General features: G+C 38.1%; 1 protein-coding gene across 8 annotated transcripts in view; it reads right to left on the bottom strand.

The window, feature by feature from the left end:
• The window catches only part of HMBOX1 (homeobox containing 1), a 324458-nt gene that overhangs the window by 66580 nt on the left and 230489 nt on the right, over positions 1-27389 (bottom strand). For all 8 annotated transcript variants that reach the window (XM_023736737.1, XM_004382194.2, XM_012557228.2 and 5 more), the window contains exon 5: positions 4523-4633. In XM_023736737.1, coding sequence (XP_023592505.1) covers positions 4523-4633 — 111 coding nt within the window. The remainder of the gene's footprint in view (positions 1-4522; positions 4634-27389) is intronic.

Below are 27389 nucleotides of genomic sequence, written 5' to 3'. Positions count from 1 at the left end.
TTTTTTCAGCTTGAGAAATGCTGAGCGTGTTCTTCCCTTTTGGTTTTCCAACTCCAAGTCCTTGCACATTGACACATTTTATTATAATACTTCACCTTGTCTTCTCAAGCCACCCTTTGAAATCTTCTGTTCAGCTCTTTGACTTCATCATTTCTTTGGTTAACTTTAGCTACTGTACATTCAGGAGCAAGTTTCAGAGTCTCTTCTGACATCCATTTTGGTCTTTTCTTTCTTTCCTGTCTTCTTAATGACATTTTGCTTTCTTTATGTATGATGTCCTTGATGTCATCCCACAACTCGTCTGGTCTTCGGTCATTAGTGCTCAATGCGTCGAATCTATTCTTGAGATGGTCTCTAAATTCAGGGGGGATATACTCAAGGTTGTACTTTGGCTCATGTGGACTTGTTTTAATTTTCTTCAGTTTCAACTTGAACTTGCATATGAGCAATTGATGGTCTGTTCTGTAGTCAGCCCCTGGCCTTGCTCTGACTGATGAAATTGAGATTCTCCATCATCTCCTTCCAGAGATGCAGTTGATTTGATTCTCGTGTATAACATCCAGCGAGGTCCATGTGTATAGTCGTCGTTTATGTTGTTGAAGAAAGCTATTTCCAATGAACAAATTGTTCGTCTTACGAAATTTTATCATGCAATCTCCACATGGTTTCCGTTGCTAATATCCAACTACTCTTGATGAAATGAAAATTATCAATTGAGAATTATGACCTTCAGCTATCTATAAATTAAAAATCTGTTGCCGTCGAGTTGATTCCGACTAATAGCGACCCTATAGAACGAGTAGAACTGCCCCATAGAGTTTCTAAGCAGTGCCTGGTGGATTCGAACTGCCGACCTTTTGGTTAACAGCTGTAGCACTTAACCACTACGCCACCAGGGTTTCCATCTGTAAAGTAAGTCCTACATAAAACTTGACTGAAGAATCTCAAAACCAGTATGGATTTGGTTTTCAATTAAAAAGTAGAAAGTCCTTAAAACTAGGACAGCGATGTAAACTTCTTTGAAAAGCAAACGCATATAGTTAAGGAAATTTATTCTTAAAAGGCAGCACTATCTCCTTAAAAAAAGCAGCTCCTAATCAACAGCTAGATGAAGGCTATTAGTTCTTTCTCATTTTACCTGTTCTGATGCCCTAGTTCCACCTTCCTCCAACCTCCCAATGATGGGTGAGCCTAGCTCTGGTTCCAAGATGAATTCAAGTGGGACATAAGATTACAAACAAAAAACAACAACCACAAAACCAACTTCAGAGGAACACTATTACCCCAGGGCTAAAAATTGGAATCCTATAATAGTATTCTGCAGTCATCAGTACTGACCTCAAGTGCTATCAAGTCAGCTGCAACAGGACTGCTCTGGCCTGAGACCTGCAACCTAAGGCCTCCTTCCTATTTCTAGTGATCTTCCTATTTCCTGGTATCTTAGTCCTTGCTTGGGATTGGATCCCAGTCATCAAATCACAGTGTGGAGATTTAGCCTCACCACCTGTGATTAGATTATATGCCAGGTACTGTTCTAAGTGCCAAATCCAAGAGACAAAAATCCCTTCTTTTATGGAGTTCACCGTTACCTCCTATACTCAGGCTTATTGCCTGATATAGCTGAATAGTGCCTGCCCTTCAAATTCTTCATTAATCTGCCCTACACATGTTGGAACATCCTGATAATCTCTCTGGAGGTCCTCCTAGTAGACAGTTGCTTGTCTGGAATGTGACTAGACTTCTGAAAACCCTTGGTACAGTTCCTTATTTACTTAGTTGAAGTCTAAACTGTTGTATTAAACCAGATTTTTGTCCCTCTCCATCTGATTGGCTCTGTTGTGAATCATGGGAGAAGTAACTTTTTTTTGAGAAGACTGTTTAGAGCTGAGTTTGAAGTGTATCTTCAACTATAATAAACCTTAAAACTGTATGGTCTCATACAGTAACCACTAGCCACATGTGGCTATTGAATACTTAAAACATGGCTGACTGGAATTGATATGGGCCTTAAGTGTAAAATATATATTGGATTTCAAAGATTCAGTACAGAGAGAGAGAGATATCTCAGTAATTTAAAAAATATTAATTAAATGTTGAAGTGATAATTTATATTCGTTAAATAAAATCTATTATTAAAATTAATATTAGCTGTTTATTCTTACGTTTTTAATTGTGGTTACTAGAATTTAAAATCATATATGTCATTCGCATATATTTCTACTGGACTGCTCTGCCTTAGAACATTTAACTAATAGAAGCAATAATAGAGTCATTATTTTGAGAAGTTTGCTTGTATATCTAGATATCATATCTAAAAATGAAAGCCTTTTTTCACAGAAAAAAATCCCAGCTAATAAATGCTGAAGGAATGCTAGAATTAGAAAATCACCATTTTGCAATCTCTACCAGAATAACTGATTCATGCAAGGATCATCAACGGATGCTAAAACCACTGATAAAAGGTTGTTGGGAAAGAAGATACTCATCCAGTGACAAAGTGTCCAGTGACAAAGTGTCATCCTACAGATTATTTACAAACTACAAAGAAGAGATTTGATGGTCACCACTTTTAACAAAAAATGATCAAATTTAGCATATAAATAGTGCTACAGCCTGACATGTGCCTGGTGATACGTGCTGATACAAGGTAAACAATACCTATAAAGTATTTTTTCCCAAAGTTTATTATGAAAATTCTCAAACATACAGCAAAGCTGAAACAATTTTACAGTGAAATTTTACTCCTATCACCTACCATTTTACTACATTTACTTTATCACATATCTATCCATTAATTCATTTTATTTTTGATGGAGTTCAATAAACTGCAGCCATTAGTACAGGCCCCCCCTAAATAATGTATGAAGTATTCTTGGTAAAAATGTTTATCCCAATTCTAATCAAGCAAGACTATAATCTTAATTTCCAGTTTACAAAAAACACAGGAATAAATAAAGAATAAGTTCATTGACACCAAGAGGAAACAGATAAATCCAGAATGTAGAACATTCTGTAAGACACCTGTTGATTAGATGCTTTGAAAAGTTTATGCTGTGAAAAAAAAAGTCTGGGTGGCTAATTACAAATTTAAGAGTCTAAAGAGACATAATGACAAATTGGAACTTGTCAACCTAAATAGCACCCAAGTTAAAAAAACAACAAACAAACAAAAGATATTCCTGCAATGACTAGATAAACGTGAATATGAACTGGATATTAGATGATGTGGAAGTATTGTTAATTTTTAAACTTTCTTAGTTATGGTTATATAGGCGATTGCCCTTATTCTTAAGAGATGAATGCTGAAGGAAGTAAGGGCCAGGAGGTCTATAAATTGTTTTCAAATGGTACAACAAAACCCCCAACTATCTATATATATCTGTATTTTACTTTTTAAATTTATTCATTTATTTTATAAAGATAAAGCTAATATTAGAAAATATTATTATAGAAACAGGTGTTCATTGTGTTAATCTTTCAACTTTTCTGTATATCTGAAAATTTTCAAAATAAAAAGTAGGATGGAATATATACAAAATATTCCTTGCAGAGAGGTTGATATACTAGATTACTGGGTTTTTCCTGCCTAGGCCTTTCAGACTGAGAATGTGATCTTTGAAAAAAATCTTATCGCAGACAATAAAAAAATATGTCTCTATAACATTATTGCTCCTCAGAGTCAATGCTATTATTACCTAAAAGTGTTCAATATATAATATTCCAACTTGTAATTTAGTCTGTAAGCAAAGGCTTTAATGCTGTGGTACTACAGAAGAGAGTTCCATCAAAAATTTAAACTTTTTTTTTTTGATGCTGAAATACATAGTTAAAACTTGAGATAAGGTTCACTGCCACCAGTCTGTGGACTGCATAGTTATAGATGTTTACTTTACTTCAGATGTTACTTTATGTATCTCTTATTAAAATTATCTCGCAATAGATCTTGCCTATTTCTGGTAACTTTAGACACAAAGCATTTTGTGATCTTTTTCCTTAAGATTTCATTTTACTTTCCAACCTACTTCTGTTCCTGAAAGTCATCGTGGCAGCTTCATCCTAACGTCCAAGGGCACATTCAGTGGAATTAGAAACAAAATCATTTGCAGAGATTACTGGATATGATAGAGCATGAACTAAATACACGTATTAAATTTATATTAATAATTAAAGCAAGAATTTTAAAAAAGCATAGGGAATCTTAGGTGTGAACCCAGAATTGTGGAAAAGATCAACCACTGACATGATCTTTCTTTCAAACTATAGTTATAAATACCATATAACGTAAAAGCAAAGAGGTGCCCTGGAGGGAAGAGTGAAAATGACTAGATAACTTCAGACACTAAGCTAAATATTACAATCAGGACTTAGGCTTTACTGTAAAGAGTGTTCTTTTGGGTAAAGGAACAAAGTGTATGAAACTACCTTATGGAAGATAAGTCAGCACACGGATTTCATAAAATAATTAGTTATATTTGTCTTGTTTCAGAAGCAATAAAAAATAAAAAAAGAAAATAGTATTTACCAGGGCTTGTCTTCTCAAGTTGATACCATCGATAAAATGCCCTCTTCTTCTGTTCACTCAGGTCTGATCCCTGCTGCAACAGCCAATGAGAGATCCGGCTCTGACTGATACCTATGTAGAAAGAGAAACAGCTTTTGGAAAGTACTGAAATTAAAGTGAAGCTAAAGTGGGCTCTATTGGCTCTAGGTTACTAGATGCTTTATTTTCTGTGTTATTTGAAAGGAAGCCGCAACTTGAGTAAACTCCTTAATATTGGACTTCTTTGTAAAGGCTGACTGCATTGGCTAGGATACACTCAGAAATGATCTATTAGAAGTTAAAGTCATTTTATTAATAGTGGTCTCTAAAGTTAACACCCAAATCTGGTCCATGAATATGAGATAAATGAAAAGATTCCTAAATACTAGCTAGTTGTCAGAAGTTGATTATACTTGTGCTCCTTCACCCACTCCCCCCGCTTTTTAGAATATTAGCACTTTTATCATAATCTGAGAAGGAAAAAATCAAGTCAGCAAGTTTTGCTATTCATTATCGATAATAAAAAGATTTAGGGACTGTGAAGGAAGAGGCCACTGAAAATACTGTCTTCAATAGGTTTTTGGTTTATTTGTTAACTCATCTGGGCACTTTTAGACATGTTACCAATATAACAGATAGAACTGACAGACTTTTTGAGTTATTTTGAAATATGATCCTTAAGAAATCTCAAGAGCTAAATATATTCTTTCAACATATACACTTAAAAAAAAAATGAATAGAATATAAAGCAATAGCTTTCTCCTGCCACTAAGAAACTCTTAGCAGGAATTAACTAGAAATGTGGAGAACCTCCACACCTGAAAGTAAAAGACCCTACCTTAAACTTACTAGTATCAGAATCACATGCTCATTCTGGTCATTACAGCTATTCCAAAAAAGAATAATTTAACATACAACTGACAAAAACAAAGAATAACAGGAAAGACAAAACTGTCTTATAAGCCCACAAGGTACTTTCAAAAAGATCCTTCAGCTATCACAGAGGGTTAATGATATTTAAACCCTCCCAAGGAATTACTTACGGTAACTGGTACAGGTACTTAATACCACCTGTGCCAATACCTGTTTAAAGCCATAATACACAACAGGAAGAGTGGTTACCATGAAATAATCACATAACCTAACCTAAGAAGACACAGGAGGTCTGGTGATCACACTTAACTCACTAAAAATAAGTTCCTAATTTTCACACACCTTAAAAAACCTATGTCAAAAGAAAATTTGAGGAAATGAGCGAGGGAAGTGTTAAAAGTAAGGCTGGACTGGGAAGCAATGTTCTCTGACTGGAATCATCTTTCACTTTCAAAGGGTAAAATTCAAACAGTTTTCCAAAACCTAAAGATTACATTCTCAGCTAATTCACACAGTAGTTTTCCAGTGGACTGTAGACCTATGTGTTGCAGGTGCTGGCAGCTAGCACTGTGTGCTGATTCTAAGAGAATGAAAATTGCTCAGGAGAATGAAATCGGCTGTTTTATTTTGCATTGCTTTCACCAAAAGTCTAGTTTCAGATATTACAGTATTTTTATGTTACTTTTTTTTATACTAGTTGAAAATCAAGCATCATTTTATTTTCTTATTAAAAACAATCTTTGTTGAAATATTGATGTATAGTCTGATGGAATATATTAGTACAAAGAGAATGTTATATACTTCTTTTAAACGTATTTCACTAAATTAGGACTACATATTTGTTACCTTTAAACTATCCACATCAAGGATGATCCTAATCACTTAGCTCCCATAGTCCAAATCAGACATTACTGTCTTCTATTGCCAGATAGTAGGGGAAAAGAACAATTTTACATTCTTACCCTTTTCTTTCTTTTTTTAATCGTACTTCAGGTGAAGGTTTACAGAAGAAATAGTTTCTCATTAAACAGTCAGTACACATATTGTTTTAAGACATTGGTTAACAACCCCATGACATGTCAACCCTCTCCCTTCTCGACTTTTTTTTTTTTTTTGGTGAAAATATACATAGCCAAAGACACACTATTTCAAAATTTTCTACATGCACAGTTCAGTAACATTGGCTATGCTCTTCCAGTTGTGCTGCTATTCTTACTTTAGATGAATGTTTACAGAACAAAATAGTTTCTCATTAAACAGTTAGTACACATGTTGCCCTATGACAATGGTTAACAACCCCACTACACATCAACACTGCCCTTACTCAAGCTTGGGTTCCCTATCACCAGCTTTCCTGTCCTCTTCTGCCTTCTAGTCCTTAATCCCCGCTGAACGGTGAACCTAGGAAGTGACTTCACCACTGAGCTAAAAGGGTGTCTGGGGGCCACACTCTCGAGGTTTCTCCAGTCTCTGTCAGGCCAGTAAATATGGTCTTTTTTTTGTGTGTTAGAATTTTGTTCTACATCCTTTGCCAGCTCTGTCCAGAACCCTCTGTTGTGATCCTGGTCAGAGCAGTCAGTGGTAGTAGCTGGGCACCATCTAGTGTACTGGACTCAGTCTGGTGGAGGCCTTGGTAGCTGTGGTCCATTAGTCTTTTGGACTAATCTTTTCCTTGTAGCCTGTTCTCTTCATTCTACCTTGCTCCTGAAGGGGTGAGACCAGTGGAGTATCTTAGATGGCTGCTCACAGGCTTTTAAGACCCCAGACGCTACTCACCAAGGTAAAATGTAGAATATTATCTTTATAAACTGTGTTATGCCAATTGAGCCAGATGTTCCCCAAGACCATGGTCCCCACAGCCCTTCGCCCAGCAATTCGGTCCCTCAGGGAGTTTGGATGTGTCTATGGAGCTTCCATGACCTTTCTTTGTACAAGTTGTGCTGGTTTCCCCGGTATTGTGTACTGTCTCACCCTTCACCCAAGATACCACTTATCTGATGCCTATTTAGTATTTTTCCCCCACCCCTCCCATCCCTGGTAACCAACAAAGATTGTCATGTTTTGTGTATAAAGTTTTTCATGGGTTTTTACAATAGAGGTCTCATACAATATTTGTCCTTTTGTGATTGACTTATTTCACTCAGCATAGTGCCCTCCAGATTCATCCATGTTGTGAGATGCTTCGAAGATTCATCATTGCATAGTACTCCATTGTGTGTATGTACCATAGTTTATCCATTCATCTGTTGATGGGTATCTAGGTTGTTTCCATCTTTTTGCTATTGTGAACAATGCTGCCATGAACATAGGTGTGCATATGTCTATTCAAGTGATGACTCTTTTTTCTCTAGGATATATTCCTAGGAGTGGGTTATGTTACTTTTAAACAAGAGTGAAGGAAAGAACCATTTACCACCATGAAATCAAAATTGATTTTCAGGTCAACAAAATAAAACTATTTTATATGGATACTTCATATTGGTGCCATACTACTCAAAAGCAGAAGGAATCTGAAGAAAATCTGTAAAAAAAAAAAAAAAAGGTATTGGCTCTGCTAATTTCAACATTAAATTTTCCTCACACAGTCAGGTAACATAGAAAATAATCCAGAGATCCCATTAAATATTAGAGCTGTCCAGACTCCGGCTCTACTATAGAGGGGGAAGAAAGAAAAAGCTAAATGGCTATCAGAAGATTGGTTAAATTATGATCTATTCACATGATAAAATACTGGGCAGACTTTTAAAATTAATATTTAAAAAAAGTCACTGATACCAAGGGTTAACAAGGACATGGAATATCTGGAACTCTCATACTACTAATGGGACACACTATTTTCTGAGCCTCAGGACCACTTTCAAAAACTGCTGGGCAGTATCTACTAAAGCTGAACATATGTATACCTTCTGACCCAGCAGCTTCTTTCTTAAGCATACAGGCAACAGAAATGTGTACATGTTCGATAGAAGTACGTTCAAAAGATATGTACAGTAATTCTTATACCAGCATTTTTCATAATATCCCCCAATCGAAACAACTCAAATGTCCATCAAAAGCAGAATGCATAAATTGTGATATTTATGCATTTTACTCTAGAATACCATACTGAATGAAAAAAGGACTACATGCAACCACATGGATGAACGTCACAAAAATAATGTTGACTGAAAGAAGCCAGACACAAATGAGTACAGCTGTATGACTGAATTTATATAAAGTTCAAAAAACAGGCAGAACTACTTTATACAGATGGAAATCAGAATAGTGATTACCTATGGTTTTGGGAGAGGAGGTTAATGACTGGAAGGTAGTATGAGGGAGGCTTATGGGGTGACTCACATTGTTCTTTATATTGATGTCAGTGGTGGGTATATGGGTGTATTCACTTTGTAAAAATGTATTAAGCTGTGCACTTTTCTGAGTTTATACTTCAATAAAAAGTTTCCAAAAAGGTTCCAAAAATACTATGCAGTTTTTAAAAATAAATGGTTAAGTATTAATACAGAAAGATGCCCATGAAATAAACGAAAAGCATATATTCTATGACTACATATTTTTTACATACTATACACTGTTTTGTATAGTATGTAAAAAAAGCTTATTTATATACAACCAAAAGATATACAAGGAATTTATAGTGGTAGACTCTTCCTAGATTGTATACAACCTCTATATTGTTTTCTTAACCTTTCTACAAATAGGTTATTAATTTATTTTATTTTTAGACTCCCCCATAAATACTACATACTTTATTCATTGTTTTATAAACAATTATATCATTACAATAAATTAAGAAACACAGAGGTGCAAAAAGAAATTAATTTCTGCATTCCCTCTCCAATTTTACCTTACCAGAGTTAAGTAATGTTAACTAGTTGTTTAACAGTTTTCTCTATGTTCAATTATTAATATCATAACACAAAGGCAGAGGAAGATGATAAAGAATATTCTCTTGTCTAGTCTTTTTGTATGAAGAGATAAGAAACTATAAGAGCTTCTTCCTTGCAAATCTAATCTCAGTGTCAATACAACAAATGTAGAAAACAAAATATTGAAGCAGGTAGTTTTTCCAGAAGTGTGTGCTGCAGGGTCATTTCCGACTCATAGAAACCCTATAGGACAGAGTAGAACTGCCCCATAGGGTTTCCAAGGAGCAGCTGTTGGATTTGGACTGTTTACCTTTTGGTTAGCAGCCTGCACTCTTAACCACTTCATTACCAGGGCTCCAGAAGGGGAACTATAAAAAACCAAGTATGTTCACTGATACATCTTCTATAATTTTTCTTAGTGAGCAGCTTGTTGATAGGTAAGGACCTGACACTCATCCTGTATTCTCATCTTAGAGACAGACTCCTCCTGGAGTTGACACATGCCTTTGGAATTTCAGCTGAAGAGCCTATGCAGTTTTACCTTACTGTCAGCATTGGTACTTCTCTTAGGGAAAAAATTTCCTTAATTTTCCTCTTCCTACCTCTCACTGCTGAAGAAAATGTCATTCTCCACAAGTGTTAGTACCTTTTACATGGCAGAAAAAATAACAATTTACTTGTAACCTTCATACATTGAGAGACTAAACCCATGATTAATAAGAAAATAATCACGTTATATTCAACGACTGAAAAAGCCTTTATGCCAGCTTCACTCATATTGTCTTCGGAGCCTCAATTAACATTATGGCTGATTTCAGTTCCTCAAATGCCATGCTCCCTTCCACTAGAGGGCTCTCCATCATAATCCATTCTTGTCAAAGTCCCAAAAATTATAAATTTAAATGTTTTATCTTCATCCACATAATCTTACTGTGAAGTGGGACACTAATGACAAGTCACATCATCTTCATTCTTGGAATGCTGGACATAACTCCTTGTCTTAGTTATCTAGTGCTGCTATAACAGAAATACCATAAATGGATGGCTTTAACAAAGAGAAATTTATTATCTCAGTCTAGGAGGCTAGAAGCTGGAATTCCAAGTGCTAGCTCCAGGGGAAAGCTTTCTCTCTCTATCACCTCTGGAGGAAGGTCCTTGTCATCAATCTTCTCTTCGTTTAGGAGCCTGTCCACGCAGGAACCTCAGGTCCAAAGGATGTGCTCTGCTCCCAGTGCTGCTTTCTTGATGGTATGAGGTCCCTGTCTCTCTGTTCACTTCTCTCTTTTATATCTCAAAAGAAATTGACTTAAAACACAACCTAATCTTTTAGATTGACTCCTGTTTCATTAACCTAACCACCAATCCAGTCTCTTTAACATCATAGAGGTAGGATTTACAACACATAGGAAAATCATATCAGATGACAAAATGGTGGACAAAAATACAATACTGGGAATCACATCCTAGCCAAGTTGACACACATTTTTGGGGGACACAATTCAATCCATAACATTCCATCCATAGGCTCCCCAAAACTCATGCCCTTGTCACATGGAAAACACATTCACCCCATCATATCATAGCAAAAGTCTTAAATTAACTCCAACACCAAAATTCAAAAATTCATCATCTGTGAAATCTAAAATACAGGTTATCTGCTTCCAAAGTACAATGGTGGAACAGGCACAAGGTAGACATTTTCATTAGAAATGGAAGAAACTGGAGGGAAAGAAGGGATAACAAGCACCAAGCAAGTCAGCAGAACACATTACATAAGCCCTCAAGGCTTGAAAATAATCCTTTGTTCTCTGAGACCATTTAGACAACGGCCCTGCCCTCCAGATTCTAGGTATTGGCCACACTCTCGGGATTGTGGGTGGAGGCCCCTCAGCCCTGGGCTTCAGCTCCACCTTCCAGGTCCTCTGGAACGGGGACTCTCTCCTTTGTATATGGGCAGCCGCATTCTCCTAGTAGATCTGTGTGGCAACTCCACCCTTTGAGACCTCAGAGGTCATGGCCCTACCCTTTCAGACTGAGGCAACTCTGCTTCCTGTGTTCCTTGTCTCTTCAGCTTCTGCTTCCTGGTTCCTTGGCCTCTTGGCTCCTTGAGCCTCACCTCTTGCATCTGCCTTTTTGGGGCAAGCGTTCCAAAGCTCTGTAGCTCCACCAATAAGCACCTGGAGGCAACCCATTCCTCTAGTAAGCTTCAGCCAGAAGACTCAACTCTCTTGCTCGTGGTTTAGCAAGCCTAGCTTCACCGATAAGTGCTCAGAGGCACCCCACTCCACCAGGAAGCCTCCTGCGCAAAGGCACTCAGCTCTCTCGCTCTGTGGATAAACTCCAGTGCTGTCTCGTGCTGGTCTCCTGGTTCTGCTGCTGCTGTTTCTCTGCTGCTGCCTCTCACTATCTGCGCCATCTCCAGTGTAACACCTCTTCTCACTTCCTTCTGATTCCTCACCAGAATTGTGTTTGATGTCCATTATTCCACCAGCAGTCTCTTCAAGGAAATCTAGGCTTTTACTATTAGGTACTTTAAAACTCTTCCAGCCTCTATCCATTCACAGTTTCAAAACTGCTTCCACATTTTAGGAATCTGTTAGAGCAGCACCCTAGTCTTTCAGTACCAAATTCTGTCTTAATTATCTAGTGCTACTATAACAGAAAATACCACAAGTGAATGGCTTTAACAAAGACAAATTGATTCTCTCACAGTCTAGGAGGCTAGAATTCTGAATTCAGGGCGCCAGCTCCAAGGGAAGGCTTTCTCTCTCTGTCGGCTCTGGAGGAAGGTCCTTGTCATCAATTTTCCCTTGGTCTAGGAGCTCCTCCACTCAGGAACCTCAGGTCCAAAGGACAAACTCTGCTCCTGGCACTGCTTTCCTGGTGGTATGAGGTCCCCATGTCTCTCTGCTGGCTTGTCTCTTTTATATCTCAAAAGAGATTGGCTGAAGACACAACCTAACCTTGTACATTGATTCCTGCCTAATTAACATAACTGCCTCTAATCCTGCCTCATTAACATTATAGAGGTAGGATTTACAACACAGCGAAGTCACATCAGATGACAAAATGGTGGACAATCACACGATACTAGGAATCATGGCCTAGCCAAGTCAACACACACTTCTAGGGGACACAATTCAATCCATAACACTCCTTCAATGTCTTTTCAGTTTCAGGGGTTGCTTTGCTAGCTCCTTATATGTTCGTGTCCCCAGGGCTCCATGTTTAAGCATTATCTCTTACTCTATACACTCTTCCTTTGGTCCTCTCAACTATTAACAATCATGATTTAAAACATCATTTAAATGTCAATGACTTCCAGAACAACAGACTGTTTTTCTAAACCACCTGCTAGACAGCTTCATGAAAATTCCCAACAGGTACCTCAACATAGTAAACTTAATTCATTATTCTCTTCCTCAAATCTGCTCTTTTTCATGTGTCCATTTCAATTTTATCTTCTTGCCCTCAACTCCCACATGCTTACTAAATCCAATCAATTTCTCTCCCGAAAAATCTCTCCGTGTTCTCTCCAATCCTCATTCCCGTAGATCAGACTGTCAGCCTCTCTTGCTTGGGATATTGTAATAACTGATTACGATCATGAAGGTTTTGTGTGAACTTGGCTGGGCCATGATTCTCAACGGTTTGGCTGTTATGATGTAGTTTAAGTCGTATAATGATGTGATCACCTCCACAATGAGATCTGATATAATGTGATCACCTCCATGATGGGATCTGCTGGTAGCAGCAAATCAGTTGAAACGACATTTCCGCGGGGGTGTGGCCTGCATCCAATATAGCTGGATTTTCTGGCAAGGTTTGTGGGCTTTAGCTTGCTCTGGATCCTGCAGCTAATTCCAGTTTGTCTGATCTCCGCATCTTAGGACCTGAGCTAGCAGCTTCCCTGACATCTTGCCTGCCAATCTTGGGATCTGTCGTTCTTTGCAGCGTGTGAGCCAGAGCCCTGCTATCTGACCTGCTAATCTTGGGTTCACCAGTCCCTGTGGCTATGTGAATCAGAAGCCTCCAGCCTGACCCATGGACTTGGGACATTCCAGCCTCTACAACCACGTGAGCCATCTCCTTAATCTCACTCTGTCTATATATTTATACTATTTACTGGTTTTGCTTCTTTAGAGAACACAGTCTAAGACACTGATGTAAAAAACAAACCATCTAAGATACACAAAGTATAAAAATCCTCATGATTAGGTCATTTTTAATTAGATTATTTCATAGCTGAAAGAATGAAACAGCCTTCATCAATGAATTTTCTACTTGAGAACTGCTCTCATCTCTACAATTCACCTTTCACAGTACAACCAGAGTTATATTTTGAAAAGTAATAATAATTTAAAACACTTGCATTCTACTAAGAGTGAAAGAATTCACACACATGTAGAAAAAAAAAGTTCTTTCTCTATCTGGCCCTTTCTCTTATACCCTATCCTAAAGGTTACATGGTGGAAATCTTTCCAGACTTGTTCTTATGTATTTAATACACAAGCATGTACATATATATGCACCTAGGTTTTTTTTTTTTTTTATTGAGAAAACCTGATGGTCTAGCGTTTAAGAGCTTGGCTGCTAAGCAACAGGTGGGGAGTTGGAATCTACCAGCCACTCCTTGCTGTTTTACACTGGCACAGCAGAGGTTAAGAGCTTAGCTGTTAATCAAAAGGTTGGTAGTTCGAATCTACCAACTGCTCCTTGGGAACCCAATGGGGAAGTTCTGTCCTATAGAGTCTTGACGGCAACGGGTTTGGTTGGAGCCCTGGTGGCGCAGTGGTTAAGAACTTGTCTGCTGACCAAAAAGGCGGCAATTCATATCTACCAGCTGCTCCTTGGAAACCCTATGGGGCAGATCTACTCTGTCCTATGGGGTCGCTATGAGTTGGAATGGACAACAGCAATGGGTTTGTTTTTCTGTTTCTTTTTTAGTATTTTTTTAAACACACACACATATTTGGGGTTTTCTACAGATAGTAAGTGTTTTGGATTGAAATGTTTCCCCCTAAAATGTGTGTCAACTTGGCTAGGCCATGATTCTCAGGATTGTGTGAGTGTCCACCATTTTGTCAATTGATGTGATTATCCTATGTGTTGTAAATCCTACCTCTATGATGTTAATGAGGCAGGATTAGAGGCAGTTATGTTAATTAGGCAGGACTCAATCTATAAGATTAGGTTGTGTTTTCAGCCAATCTCTTTCGAGATACAAAAAGAGAGAAGCCAGCAGAGAGACAGGGACTGCCTACCACCAAGAAAGTAGTGCCAGGAGCGGAGCGTGTCCTTTGGACCCAGGGTCTCTGTGTGGAGAAGCTCCTAGACCAGGAGAAGACTGATGACAAGGACTTTCCCCCAGAGCTGACAGAGACAGAAAGCCTTCCCTTGGAGCTGGCACCCTGAATTTGGACTTCTAGCCTCCTAGACTGTGAGAGAATAAATTGCTCTTTGTTAAGGCCATTCACTTGTGGTATTTCTATTATAGCAGCACTAGATGACTAAGACAGTAAATAACTTACTTTTCTTACATAATGTCTTGGTATTTTCCCATGTGGAATATTATAAATCTTCCTCATTCTAATGGTTACTTGGTATTCTATATCACAATCATATCATAATTAATTTAAACATTTAATGATTATTGGCGATTTTAGTTGTTGCTAATGTTTTACTATTATAAATGATACAATGAACACCTTATACATATCTTTGTGCACATGAAATAAATATATCTTTACGGCAGATTCACAGGAGTAGAATTTTTGACTCATATTGTATAAGCAGCATTTAAACTACCAAAACTGCCTACCAAAATTACTACCAAACTGTACCCAAAAGAAGGTTCTAGCCAATCTTATGCTCTAATAATGATGAGAATTTTCCCTATATTCTCACCATTACTGAATATTATGAAATTGTTTATTGAAACTTTGTCTTTCTTTTTATAAACATAATATATGCTCATTGTAGAAAAAATCTAAACAATTCAGAGGAAAGAGGAAATATTAAGAAAGTTTAAAAACACCACACACAAGAGGCGGAGCCAACATGCCGCTATACACAGAAGCACCATGGAAACATGCAAACAGCTACCAAAAAAGAACAGGAGTGGCAACACTAATCCCAGATAAAAAAGACTTCAAAAACAAAATCCACCATAAAAGACAAAGAAAGGCATTATATAATGATTAAAGGAACAATCTATCATGAAAACATAATGAAAATAACCATAATAAATATCTACGGACTCCAAAATAATGAACTCTAACAGCACTGAAAAGAGAAACTGACAGTTCCACAATAACAGTAGGCAACTTCAACACACTGCCCTCAGTAAAGGACAGAGCATCTAGAAAGAAACTCAGTGATATGATATGATACATAGAAAACCCAAAAGACTCCATGAGAAAACTACTGGAACTAATAGAAAGATTCAGCGGAGTCACAGGATAAAAGATAAACATAAAAAATCAGTTGCATTCCTAGATACCAACAAAGAGAACAATGAAAAGGAAATTGAGAAAACAATACCGTTTATAATAGCTCCTAAAAAAATAAAATACTTAGGAATAAATCTAACCAGGGATGTAAAAGACCTATACAAAGAAAACTACAAAACACTACTGGAAGAAAACAAAAGAGATCATATAAATGGACAAATATACTATGCTCACGGATAGGTAGACTCAATATTGTGAAAATGTCAATTCTACTCAAAGCAATCTACAAATACAATGCAATCCTGATCCAAATACCAAGAGCATTCTTTAAAGAGATGGAAAAAATAATCATTAACTTTATATAGAAAGGGGGAGGTCCCAGATACGTAAAGCACTATTGAAGAAGAATAAAGTAGGAGGACTTGCACAACCTGACCTTAGAACCTATTATAAAGCTACAGTAGTGAAAACAGACTGGTACTGGTACAATGAGAGCTATACTGACCAATGGAACAGAACTGAGAATCCAGACGTAAATCCATCCACCTAAGGTCACCTGATCTTCGACAAGGGCCCAAAGTCCATCAAATGGGGGAAAAGACAGTCTTTTTAACAAATGGGGCTGCCAAAACTGGATGTCCACCTGCAAATAAATGAAACAGGGCCCATACCTCACATTATACACTAAAACTAACTCAAAATGGATCAAAGACCTATATATAAAACCCAAAACTATAAAGATCATAGAACAAAAAAACAGGATCACCACTAGAGGCCCTAATATACAACATTAACAGGATACAAACCATAACTAAAGACAAACAAACTCTAGAAGATAAGCTAGATAACTGAGATCTTCTAAAATTGCTCATCAAAAGGCTTCACCAGAAGAGTAAAAAGAAAACCTACAGACTGGGAAAAAATTTTTGGCAATGACAAATCTGACAAAGGCCTAATCTCTAAAATCTACAGGAAAATCCAACACCTCTACAACAAAAAGACAAGTAATTCAATTAAAAAATGGGCAAAGGAAATGAACAGACACTTCATCAAAGAAGACATTCAAGCGGCTAACAGACAGATGAAGAAATGCTCGTGATCACCAGCCATTAGAGAAATACAAATCAAAACCACAATGAGATACCATCTCACCCTGGCTTACTGGCACGAATTAAAAAAAACAAATGTTGGAGAGGCCACAGGGAGGCTGGAACTCTTATGCACTGCTGGTGGGAATGCAAAATGGTACAATCATTTTGGAAAATTATATGGCGCTTCCTTTGAAAGGCAGAAATAGAAATACCATATGATTCAGTAATCCCACGCCTAGGAATATATCCTAGAGAAATAAAAGCCATCACATGAATAGACATATGCACACCCATGTTCACTGCAGCATTGTTCACAATAGCAAAAAGATGGAAACAACCTAGATGCTCTTCAATAGATACATGGATAAACAAACCATGATCCATACACACAACGGAGTACTCCACAACAACAAAGAAGAATGATGAATCTGCGAAACACGTCACAACATGGATGAATCTGAGAGTATTATGCTGAGTGAAATAAGTCAATCACAAAAGGACAAACACTATATGAGAAAACTACTATAAAAACTTATGAAAAGGTTTACACACAGAAAGAAACAATCTTTGATGGTTATGGGGGGCGGGTAGGGATGGAAAAACACTAAATAGACAATAGATAAGTAGTAAGTTTGGTGAAGGGTTAAGACAGTACACAACACTGGGGAAGCCAGAATAACTTGTCTACGGCAAGGTCATGGAAGCTCCATAGACACATCCAGACTCCCCGAGGGACTGAATTACTGGGTTGAGGGATCTGGGGACCATGGTCTCAGGCAACATCTTGCTCAATTGACATAATATACTTTACAAAGAAAACGTTCTATATGCTACTTCAGTGAATAGCGTCTTAGGTCTTAAAAGCTTGTGCGTGGCCGTCTAAGATACTCCACTGGTCTCACTCCATCTGTAGCAAGGGAGAATGAAGAAAACCAAACACACAAGGGAAGATTAGTCCAAAGGACGAACGGATCACAACTACCACAGCCTCCACTAGACTGAGTTCTGCACAACTAGATGGTGCCAGCTACCACCACCGACTGCTCTGAGAGGGATCACAATCAAGGGTCCTGGACAAAACAGGAGAAAAAAGTAGAACAAAATTCTAACTCACAAAAAAAGATCAGACTTACTGGCCTGACAGAGACTGGAGAAATCCCAACAGTATGGCCTCACACACTCTCTTAGCTCACTAATGAACTCACTCCTGAGGTTCACCCTTCAGCCACAGATAAGACAGGCTCATAAAACAAAACGAGACTGAAGGTGCACACTAGCCCAGGGCCAAGGACAGAAGGCAGGAGGGGACAGGAAAGCTAGTTATAGGGAGTCCAAAGTTAAGAAGGAGAGAGGGTTGACATGTTGTGGGGTAGGTAACCAATATCCCAAAACAATATGTGTACTAATTGTTTAATGAGAAGCTAGTTTGTTCTGTAAAGCTTCATTTAAAGTACAATAAAACAAAAATAAAAAAAGCCACACACACCCAAATTCTTAGCACTTAGAAATAACAACATGCATTTCAAGATTACCTCAAAAATAAACAAACATAGAATAGGCAGAAATGATTAACGGGATCATACTATAAACAGAATTTTTAAAACTATAATAATTACAAAATTAATAAATATATAAAACTATAGTACAACAATAAATTTAGTTTGACTACAAAAAAAGAAAAAATTTATGATTTTTTTTTTTTGCCTAGGAACACTGCATTTATTCTTTATTTATTCATTGTTGTAGTTTAAGTGAAAGTTTACAATTCAAGTTAGTCTCTCATACAAAAATTTATACATACATTGTTATGTGACCCTGACTGTTCTCCCTATACTATGACAGCACTCTCCTCCTTTCCACCCGATTTCCCGTGTCCATTCAACCAGCTCCTAACCCTCTCTGCCTTCTCATCTCACCTTTGTACAGAAGCTGCCCATTTAGTCTCACGTATCTACTTGATATAAGAAGCACACTCTTCACAAGTATTTTATGTCCCACAGTCCAGTCCAATCTTTGTCTGAAGGGTTGGCCTCGGGAATTGTTTTAGTTCTGGGTTGACAGAGAGTCCAGAGGCCATGCTTTCTGGGGTTCCTCCAGTCTCAGTCAGACCACTAAGTCTGGTCTTCTTACTAGAATTTGAGTTCTGCACCCCACCCTTCCCTCACTCGATCAGGGACTCTCTGTTGAGTTCCCTATCAGTGCGGTCATTGGTGGTAGCCAGGCACCATCCAGTTCTTCTGGTCTTCTGGCTGATGAAGTCTCTGGTCTATGTGGCCTTTTCTGTCTCTTGGGCTAATAGTTTCCCTGTGTCTTCGGTGTTCTTCATTATCCTTTACTCCAGGTGGTTGGGACCAACTGATGCATCTTAGATGGCCGCTTGCTAGCTGTTAAGACCCCAGACACCACTCACCAAAGTAGGATGTAGAACATTTTCTTAATAAACTTTGTTATGCCAATTGACCTAAACGTCCCCGAAAGCATGGTCCCCAGACCCCTACCCCTGCTACTCTGTCCCTCAAAGTGTTTGATTGTATTCAGGAAACTTCTTAGCTTAGCTTTTAGTCCAGTTGTTCTGAGTTCCCCTGTAGTGTGTGCTGTCCTTCCCTTCACCGAAGATAATTCTTGTCTACTATCTAGTTAGTGAATAACCCTCACCCTCCCTCCCCACCGTCGTAACCATCAAAGAATGTTTTCATCTGTGTTTAAACTTCTTCTTGAGTTCTTATGATAGTGGTGTTATACAATATTTGTCCTTCTGTGACTGACTAAATTCACTCAGCATAATGCCCTCCAGATGTATGATTTAATTTTTATGAAACTTCTAGAATTGACAAATTCATTAAGACAGAAGAAGATTAGTGTTTTACCACAGGCTCGGAGAGGGCACAATGGGGAATTAAAAAAAAAAAAAAAGCCATCTTTAGAATTAAATCCAAATATAGTTTGAGGCACACAATATTCCACTTACAGGGTAAGAACAACAACAAAAAAATTAAACTAGGATGAATAAGAAAGATCAACTGAAACTTAAATAAATGCCTTTACAGGGGGAAATGAGGTTCCTAAAAGAGCCCTCTAAAGTAAAAAAATAATAATTATACAAAAACATTAGGAACTTAGAAGCATTATTTTTAAACTTATAGACAGTATCTAATGGCTCCCGGCTAAGAACGCTGAGAAAATTAGCATACGGAAGTAGCCAGCCTTCAAGATGACCCTCAATAAACCCCCCATCCTGCTAGTATTCCCACCTTTATATAATCTCCTACAATGAAGCAGGGTTGGTCCCTGCAACCAATAGAATATGGTAGAAATGATGCTGTGTGACTTCTGAGGCTTGGTCATGAAAAGCATGGCTTCTGCCTTGCTCTCTCTCAGATCGCTGGCTCTAGGGGAACATACATGCCAGCAGTCCTATGGAGAAGTCCAGATGGCACAAAACTGAGGCCTTCTGTTAACAGCCATGCAAGTGAGTCATCTTGGAGGAGGATCCTTTAGCCTCAGTCAAGCCTTCAGATGATGACAACCTCATGAGGGATCCTGGACCACAACAACTTAGCTAAAATATTCCTGGATTCCTTACCCTTAGCAACTGAGTGAGATAAAGGATTATATTTCAAATTGCTAAATTCTGACATAACTTTTTATCAGCAATAGGATTACTAATATACATGCTTATATTATACTCTCCCCATCTCCCATCCTAGTCTTTATGTCCAACTCTTGATAATTTGTAAGATATTTTTATATAGTAAACATTTATAATGTGTTCAGAATTCATAAATCCCCATAGTTTATGCACAGTTCTATATTTAAACAGATTCAAGGATCACCACAAAGTTACCCAGTTTTCCATTCCTAAATTTTTTGTCTTTGTTTTTAATTGAGGTATATTTTACATAGAGCAAAACATACTGCTCCTAAGTGTACAGTTCAGTGAGTTTTGACAAATGCATATAACCATGTAACTATCACTGAAATAAAGATACAGGCTATTTCGATGCCCCCTAAAAGGTCTCTCTTTTCCCTCTACAGTCGTTATTTAAGTTCTACATCCTACAGGGTCGCTATGAGTTGGAATCAACTTGACAGCAATGGGTTTGGTTTGTTTTTGTTTTTTTTTTTTTGATTAGTGTCATGCTTGTCTTTCGAGTTCCACCGCCGACTTGAAAACCAACATCACTGCAATCAAGGTGAAGACCACACACACACACACACACACACACACACACACACAAAACCCACTTCTGTCGAGTCGATTCTGACTCATAGTGACCCTATAGGACAGAGTAGAACTGTCTCATACGGCTTCCAAGGCTGTAAATCTTTATGAAAGCAGACTGTTGCATCTTTCTCCTGTGGAGCAGTCAGTGGGTTCAAACTGCTAATCTTTTGGTTAGCAGCTGAGTGCTTTAACCACTGCACCATCAGGGCTCATTAGGTGAAGATCAGTCGCCTAGTAACCACTGGAAAGGGCAGAATGGGTTTGGAGTTTTCAAAAATACTATTCTAAGAGAATTGTTATTATTTAACCTATCTGGCAATTCTCTGGAACCCCCATTTGCAAAGCAGTATTTCTTTGATGTGACTCAGATCTCATTCTGTGTGAATAGCCTTTTCCTGGGTAGAGGAAAAAGGGGGCGAAGTGTTTTGTTGAAAACAATTACTGGTAATCAGTTAACATTGGAGCTGCCTTGGCAACTATAACAGCTGGGGTAAACAAGAAGCTAACCAAAAAATATAAAAGGAAAAGCCACAAATAAGATGTACACAAGTGGATTTGAAAAGCTTTGGCATATTCCTGGGACCCTAGAGGGTCATGTATATGCATAGGGCTGTAAGCACGCCTAGGGCTATGCACATGTCCAGAACTACATGCATGTTCAAGAAAAACCCCTGGAAGCCTGAGGCTTTCACCTCTGGCTGACCTTGGGATCCTTCACAAGTAAAAAGTGAAGGAAAGGGTAGAGGTGTAAACTGCCTGCCTGAATATTGAAGGCATGCCCCAATACATATATAGAGCATCTAAGCAAAAGCTGGAAGACTCACTGGTTCCAGGCATTTAAGGAAATTTTTGTACAATAATTAGCTGACCACTAAGATACCTGGGTAGGAACTTCAGTGGCTAAACATGGCAAACACTACTGAAAAGTATTCAGTTCAATACTGGAAAAAAGTTAAGGAAAGTCACTAAACAAAGGGCAGCAACAAGAACAACAAACAGCAACAATGACAAATCCAAGGGTGGAGAGGAATCTGATTTCCAGAGCTGTCATGCTGTATTATTTAAATTTTTCAGTTATCAAAAAACTCATGAGATACTCAGAGAAGCAAGAAAGTATGGCCCATAAATAGGAAAAGAAGCAGTTAACAGAAATTGTCCTTGAAGAAGTGCAGATTTTGGTGTCAAACCATTGACCCTATTTGCTGTGCCAAACGTGTCAAACTGTCAAGCCAAGGTACAAGGTCTGGGGTTGCCAGCAAAAGCACAGCTTACACATAGGCAGTCAACAAAACACCACTTTACTCACATAGAGAAGAGACAGTGCAAGGTTAGTTTCAACTATTGGTGCCAGTCTCCCATGGCTAGCACATCACTCCCTACAGTCAACACACGGCTGATAGGATGTACACATCCTTCTTATGCCACAGTAGAGAGACCCTGTTCCCTCCCTGCCAGGAAAAGATATAGAAACTATGCTGGCCAGGTGACATATAACACAGACACACAGACACACAGACACAGACACACAGACACAGACACACACACACACACACTTAGTTAAGCAATTTCTGAGAATGTTGACATGTGCTTAGGACAAGAGGGGCTGATAGCCCACCAGCTACTATGGGATGTGTTTTGAGTCATGACACCTGGGAAGAGGAGTCAGCCTACATTCTCATCCTGTCCAAGAAATCAGGTTGATACATCTGTTCCTAAGTACAAGGGTCATTTTAGGGACACAGAGAAAGGTGGCTGGCTGGGCTCAGACTGCCTTCTGTACAGGTGGACTTACTAGACAAAGATTTAAATTAGTTACTTTAAATATATTCAATGAATTAGAGAAAAACATGCCTAAAGAACTAAAGGAAAGTATGAAAATAATGCTTACCAAGCAGAAGAAGGAAAAAAAAAAAAAAAAAGATAGAAATTATAAAAAGAAACCAAACAAAGTTTGGAGTTGAAAAGTACAATAACTGAAATGGAAAATACACTATAGAGGCTCACCAGAAGATTTTAGCTGGTAGAAAAATCAATCAGCAACCTTAAAAATAGGTCAATGGAGATTATCTATTCTGAAACAAAAAATGAAAATTGAATACAGCATCAAAGACCCAAGGAACATGGCCAAGTGTAGCTGAAAACTTTTCAAATTGAATAAAAAAGAATTAATCTACACATACAAGAACCTCAATAAACTCTAAGTAGGGTAAACTCAAAGAGATCCACATCTAAGCACATCAAAATCAAACTACTAAAATTCAAAAGCAGCAAGAGAGAAGCAACTTATAATGTACAAGGAATCCTTAATAAGATTAACAATTAATTTCTCACCAGAAATCACAGAGGCCAGAAGGCAATAACATGATATATTCAAAGTGTTGAAAGAAAAAGACTATCAACTAGGAATTCTATACCCAGCAAAGCTATCTTTAAAAAATGAAGGAGACACTAAGACATTTCCAGATAAACAAAACCTGAGAGAATCTGTTGCTAGCAGACCTGTCCTATAAGAAATACTGCAGGGAGTTCTTCAGGCTGAAATAAAAGGGCACTAAATAGTTACTCAAACACACATGAAGAAACAAAGAGCACCATTAAAGATAATTACTTAAGAAAATATAAAAGACAGTATATATGTATTTTTTTGTTTGTGATTCTTCCTTTCCCCTATTTTAATTTAAAAGACCACAATGCAATATTTATAAATGTAAGTTGATGAGCACACAATGGACAAACATGTAATTTGTATGATAAGAATGTCAAAATGAAGGGAGTACGGAATGAAGGTACACAGAAGCAAAGTTTTTCTATAGTACTGATATCAAGTTTATATTAATCCAAAATAGAGTGTTAATAATTTAAGATGTTAATGGGAATTTCCAGGGCAACCGCTTAGAAAAAAACTAAAAAAAAAAAAAATATATATATATAGTAAAAGAGACGACAAGGTAATTAAAATGGCACACTAGAAACCATCTATTTAACACAAAAAAGAATGTAATACAGGAACAGATAAATAAAAAGGACACAGACATACAAAAAGTAGCAAAATGGCAGATGTAAACCCTATCTTATTACTAATTACATTAAATTAAATTTAAATGGATTAAACAGGCCAATCAAAAGACACAGATTGGCAGAATGGATAAAAGAACAACAATAACAATAAACTATTATCCAACTATATGCTGGCTATATGAGAAACATTTTAGATTCAAAGACACAAATAGGTTGAAAGTAAAAGAATGGAAAAAGATGAATCATGCAAATAGTAACCAAAAGAGAGCTGGAGTAGCTATACTAATGTTAGACTAAATAGACTTTTAAGACAAAAAGACACTGTATAATAACAAAAGGGTTAATCCATGAAGAATATATAACAACTGAAAATACATACACACCTAATAACAGAGCCCTAAAATACATGAAGCAAAAACTGACAGCACTAAAGAAAGAAATAGATAATTAAACAATAATAGCTGGAAATGTCAAAACCCCACTTTCAATAACACTTAGAACAACTAAAAAAAATATTAACAAGGAAATAAAAGACTTGAGCAACATTATAAACCAACCAGTCTTAATGGATATCTAGAAAACATAACACCCAACAACAGCAGAATACACATTGTTCACAAATGCACACGGGACATTATCCAAAATAGACCCATATGAAAGGCCATAAAACATGTCTTTAAAATTTTAAAGGTACTGAAACCCTACAAAGTATGTTCTCTGACCCCAATAGAATAAAATTAGAAATGGCAGGAAAAAATTGGGAAAGTCACAAATATGTAGAAATTAAACAACACTCTCATAAATAAACAATGTGTCAATGAAGGAATCACAAGGGAAATTTAAAAATACTTTGAGATAACCAAAAACAAAAACACAATATACCAAGACACGAGACGAACCTAAGGCAGTGCTTAGAGGAAAATCTGTATCTATAAATGGCTCTACTAAAAAGAAAAAAGATCTCATATCAACAACCTAAAGAAATTAGCAAAAGAGCAAATTAAATCCAAAGCAAGCAGAAGGGGGCAAATAATAGGATTAGATCAACAAAACTGACTTGTCTTAGGTGAAGCCAAGATGGTGGAGTAGTCAGATGCTTTCTGTGGTCCCTCTTACAACAAAGACCTAAAAAAACAGTGAATCGATTACATATGACAACCTAGGAGCCCTGAACATCAAAGACAAAGTTGAAGAATCACACTGAATGGCAGGGAGAGGAAGAGATGGTTCAGAAGCAGTGAGGAGTTGTCAGACCTGACCTGGCCAGCACCCACACCCTGCAGGCTGGAATGGCTGGAATGCATGGTGAGGCAAGCAGTGTTGCTCGGGCCCCGTTTTCCACAACGGGAGAGATCAAGTGGCAGAGAGTCTTCTCAAACCTCCAGAACCAGCAAGAAGTGGCGCTCGATTGGTGAAAGGTAAGTACATGTGTCTAACCTACCACAGGGATCAAAAACAAAAACCCTCTTATAGGAAGGACCTCTCTCCCATTTACCCACCTCCTCCCTGCTCTGCTCTGGGTCCAAGTCCAGCTTCAGTGACAGCTGCACCCCCTGGGCCAGAAGTAGGACCACTGAGTGCCCTGAGCCATTCTCCAAGCTTAGGAGAGGGAACAAATTAACAATGAGGAAAAATTAATCAGCTAGCTCCCCTAAGCCAGGAACTCAGGGAAGGCACAACCCCTTTGCCTAGGCACAGGCATAAGGGGTCCACAGACACTGAATGCCTTTCATCCCTGTATAGATCTGTGTGGGCTCATTTCAACAGTATAGGCCCTCATCAGCACAGTACAACAGGATACATACCTAAAGACTATGTTCATTTGTATCATGTATAAGGGGGAGTGGCAGATTTGTGACATTTGGCACTGCCCTGCCCACTAAACAGGGTCTTCACCTACCCACATCAGGGGCCTGAGGACTGGTGGCTCCACCCACTCCACTGACCCACTCACGACAGAGGTCCAAGACTAAGTGCTGACTCCCAGTCCTTACAGCCAGCAGCACTGGGTGCCCACAGTCCAGCTGCAACACCCACCTACCTACATGCTATAGGGAACAGGGACACACCATTCACCCAGAAACTCAGGGGCAGCTGTCAGCCTCCTGCCTTGCACAGCGCATGACACCCTACTGCAGACAGATACCTGTGCCTACTTCAATCACTCCTGCCCATCCAGGACGGCAGGTGAGAGCCTGCACCACAAAGTCGGTGACCAACGACCTGGACACCTGAGCTGAATCCAAACAAGAAAAGTAAACAGACTCTGGGGCTTAAGTACCCAGCAACACCTATAGCCACCTATAGGTAGGACAGAGAGCTTACAAGATGGCAAAAATCAAACTGGTTCACAAGATCAGCCTATTTGGGTATATACAAACAAAACAAAAAAGAAGACAGGACAAAACAAGGAAACATAAAATAAATAAATATAACTTATTGATGGCTCACAGACAACAGGCAATATCAAATCACATAAAGAGGCAGACAATGATGGCTTCAGCAAGCCACCAAAAGAAAGACTAATTAAACCTTCCGGAGGAAGAGAACTTCTTTGAAATATCAGAGGTAGAATTCAAAAGATTAATATACAGAACTCTTCAAGAGATCAGGAAGGAGATCAGTAAAATGAAGAATGATCCAACGAACACACAGACAAAGCAATAGAGAACCCTAAGTAGGTTATACAAGAGCATAATGACAAATTAAACAGTCTGCAAGAATCCACAGAGAGACAACAAACAGTGCTGGAGGTCCTCGCCAGAGAAATTAGGCCAGAAAAAGAAACAAAGGGCATCCAAACTGGTAAGGAAGAAGTAGATCTATTTGCAGATGATATGATCATATACACAGAAAACCTCAAAGAATCCACGAGAATACTACTGGAACTAACAGAAGATTTTAGTAAAGTATCAGAATATAATATAAACCTACAAAAATCAGCTGGATTCCTCTATACCAACAAAGAGAACTTCGAAGAGGAAATCACCAAATCAATACCATTTATAATAGCCCCCAGGAAGATAAAATACTTAGGAATAAATTTAACCAGAGACATAAAAGACCTATACAAAGAAAACTACAAGACAGTACTGCAAGAAACTAACAGACCTACACAAGTGGAAAAACATACCTTGCTCATGAATAGGAAGACTCTACATTGTGAAAATGTCTATTCTACCCAAAGCTATCTACAGATACAATGCAATCCCAATCCAAATTCCAACGGCATTTTTTAATGAGATGGAGAAACAAATCACCAACTTCATATGGAAAGGGAAGAGGCACCGGATAAGTAAAGCATTACTCAAGAAGAAGAAC

Source organism: Trichechus manatus, unplaced genomic scaffold, assembly GCF_000243295.1.
Source record: "Trichechus manatus latirostris isolate Lorelei unplaced genomic scaffold, TriManLat1.0 scaffold00091, whole genome shotgun sequence".
Classification (NCBI taxonomy): domain Eukaryota; kingdom Metazoa; phylum Chordata; class Mammalia; order Sirenia; family Trichechidae; genus Trichechus; species Trichechus manatus.
This window is presented reverse-complemented; position numbering and strand designations above follow the sequence as displayed.